The 3,159-nt window shown below is 26.7% G+C and overlaps 1 protein-coding gene across 1 annotated transcript; it reads right to left on the bottom strand.

Moving 5' to 3' along the window:
- Positions 1–735: 735 nt before the first annotated feature.
- On the bottom strand, positions 736–1,221 carry LOC108773796 (uncharacterized). Its single transcript, XM_018539731.1, has 2 exons — positions 1,012–1,221; positions 736–903 (listed from the first exon to the last, which is right to left on the bottom strand). Exons 1-2 carry the CDS (start codon positions 1,213–1,215, stop codon positions 736–738), a joined length of 372 nt encoding a protein of 123 aa, XP_018395233.1. The 5' UTR covers positions 1,216–1,221.
- Positions 1,222–3,159: the final 1,938 nt, after the last annotated feature.

Raw genomic sequence — 3,159 nt, 5'->3', positions numbered from 1 at the left:
ATATTTTATATTTTTATAATTAATAAAAGAAAGGTTCCCGTATTCTACGGAAAAATGTCTGTCGAATTGGCTAATTTTTTAATATGTTGTAATTTTTATTATTCTGAACAAAAGTCTCAATAGTTATTACAACTTGATCCTATGAGCCATTTCCGCATTACAAGCCTTAAAAGATCCAAATTTAACATGTAAATGTTAGGCCTTTCTACTTGGATATATACGTAACCCTTAATCGAATGTGTAAATACTTCATGATTATAACAATTATAACTAATATATAATTACACGAACAGTTATATTATACATTTACGGGATTGTTATTTTGTAATTACACAGACGTGTATAAATATGAAAGGATGATAACGTGAAAGATTTTTTAACTTTTAAATAAAAAATTAATATATGTACGCGCAAATACATGCATCCTCGCCGCATGTTCGCATACGTATGCACGCACATTCAATCAAGAGTCATAAATACAAATAGATAAGTGTATGTTAAGTTTGGATCTTCTAGGGCTTTTGTAACGCGGAAATATATCAAATTGTGCTCATTGAGACTTTTGTTCAGAATGACGAAAACTACAACATTTCGAAAAATTAGCCGATTTGACAGAAATACATTTTATTTTTTTTAACGAATACGAAAAACAGCAGCAAACAAAAGAAATGCGTAATACTCTTTTACGCTGCCAGCGACGCAGAGTTAGAAATAAAAGTTAAAAAATCTTGATTTTTACATACTTCTTAAAATTGCCATTAAATGTAATGAGCATAATTGATAATTTCCTTTGCGGCCAAACCAAGAACATTTAGATCCCAGCTTATTGGTAAATAGTTTCTCTAATCCATTTTTACTTTGGACTTGGGCAGTATTCCCTCCTAATAAATAGAAGAACATTTCCTATACAGAAAATAAAAGCAATTAATGTTTCGTGTAATAGATTTCATTTTTAATGTAATTATATTTTTTAATTATTCAAGAATATTTTATATACTTAAAAACTCCTACCAATTGTTTTGATGCGGCTATATCTGCTCCTAAGCCATTGTCAAACTGTAATAATTTTCTGTATTTATTAAAAGGTTTTGTAGGAATTACGTTTGTATTTTGTATAATATTTGGATTTATTGCATCAGCCGCGTTTGAAGCAATAACATTGATATTCATTCGAGAATCTAATTGTTTTAAGAATTCATTTTGCTGTTCTACCATTTTCCTAGTTGCCAAAACATTTTGTAATATTTGTAACATTATGTGATCTAAAAAATATTATTTCACGATAATAATTATTAATTAGAATAATAATTTGTAAATGTATACTTATAAAGATATACATGATTGAAAACTACTTATAACTTACACTCCAAAATCTTGAATAAAATATAGTGTTCTAGGTGAGAAATTAAACAGTATATATATATAACAGTTTTTTAAAAATAAATCATAATAATATCACGAACTATAGAATTCTCATCTCTGTTTGTCAATGCAGCAACTGTATTTTATTAGAATAAACACAATAGAGTAAAAACACAATAAAATTTGCATATTATTTTCGTTTTATACTTCAATTTCTGAGAAATATATACCTTCTTTGTCGATTTTATTAGTTATATTGATTGAAGTGCCATTATTCGTATTGAAGTTTGCACCCTCTTCTTTATTTGTAGCAATATCTTTTCCGATAGTTATATAATTATTGTTTGGTTCCTCCGCGTATATTGACAAATCTATATGTGCAAAAATTAAATAAATATTGAATAAAAAATATTGTTGAAAACAATAGTTTATTGAAAAAAGTTGAAAAATAATTTAGAAAATAGAAACCATTATTAAGTGTTTGTGAAAACAAAATTGATACTGCTTCATAGTGAAGTAGTTCATGGATTTGAATGGATTTAAAAATAGTAATACGTGTGTTATACGTGTGTGTATACCATATTGAGTTGTTATCGAAGGAGGCGGTGTCATTCTCGATGAATCGGAACTGTTACAGTAGTCATCTTGGCTTTTACGCTTTCTTTTACGTTTACCTTTCCCCAACTCAAAACATGATGTTTCAGTATCTGTATTTGATTTTTTTTTTGTATAATTTAATGCCTTCTCATAGGAGTCTGCAATTGTTTTTACGTTTACCTTTCCCCAACTCAAAACATGATGTTTCAGTATCTGTATTTGATTTTTTTTTGTATAATTTAATGCCTTCTCATAGGAGTCTGCAATTAGAGAAAGTTACAGTAGAGAAAGAAAAAATATATTTAATGGATTTAGGATTGAAATCATTATTCGTGTGTAAAGCTTTGCTTTAAGGCACCTTATGGTGTCCTTTATTAAATTTGTATGAAAGATAAATTTTGAATATGTTATATCAGTTACGTAAATTTTCTTAGAAGTCGTTGAATTACTGACTACATGAATAAACTCTGGAATAATAAATTATAATTCAAGTTAATAATTCAAGGAATCGATAAAAATAAATCTAATTAAAATTATTAATAATATGGCTCAATTGAATAAAATTAAGCATCTTTTATAAGAATAATAATATTTAGATGTTAATACGAATCTTAAAAAACTACAAATAATTTATTGCGAAAAATATTGCCTCAAGAAGAGTTCAGTGCGCGGTTGCAGAATTGGTTATTTAAATTCACACATAAACGTTTAAGCACTAAAATCCGCTTTAACCGAAAATAAATAACCTCTTAGTATTTGCTTTTGTAATTTAAAGACTGTATATTATCATATTTCATTAATTTTAATAATTTAATGATAAATTCTTACCACTTTGAATAAGAATTTTTACTGTATACATATCCCAGCTGCTGTTCGGTGGTACATTGTTCCGAATATATTTTCTAGGATTTTTAGGTGGCCATTTACATACAATGTGGTCTTTCTTAATTTCTAGCCATGAAGTTGGGACAACTTCAATTTCACAAAGTTCTTCCAGAAATTCAACGACAGACCATATCTATAGAAACAATGCCAGAAATTAAGTTTTAAATTAAACTGTATTAATTATTATTATAAAAGTGTATTAATTATATTTTAATAACATACTGTAATAAAAAATTTGTTTACAAATATCTTACATATAATTTAATCTATTATAATGGATGAATTTATATAAATTAATATTTGTGCACACTTATT

Source organism: Cyphomyrmex costatus, unplaced genomic scaffold, assembly GCF_001594065.2.
Source record: "Cyphomyrmex costatus isolate MS0001 unplaced genomic scaffold, Ccosl1.0 scaffold2203, whole genome shotgun sequence".
In the NCBI taxonomy this organism is placed as follows: Eukaryota; Metazoa; Arthropoda; class Insecta; order Hymenoptera; family Formicidae; genus Cyphomyrmex; species Cyphomyrmex costatus.
Note: the sequence above shows the minus strand (reverse complement) of the source record. Positions and strands in the feature narration are given on the sequence as shown.

Excerpts from the sequence above, each read along its gene's own strand:
- LOC108773796 (XM_018539731.1), bottom strand. The coding sequence starts at position 1,215 with ATGGTAGAACAGCAAAATGAATTCTTAAAACAATTAGATTCTCGAATG. Across the intron at positions 904-1,011 it reads TAGCCGCATCAAAACAATTG|GAAATGTTCTTCTATTTATT; the intron begins GTAGGAGTTTTT and ends TTTTCTGTATAG.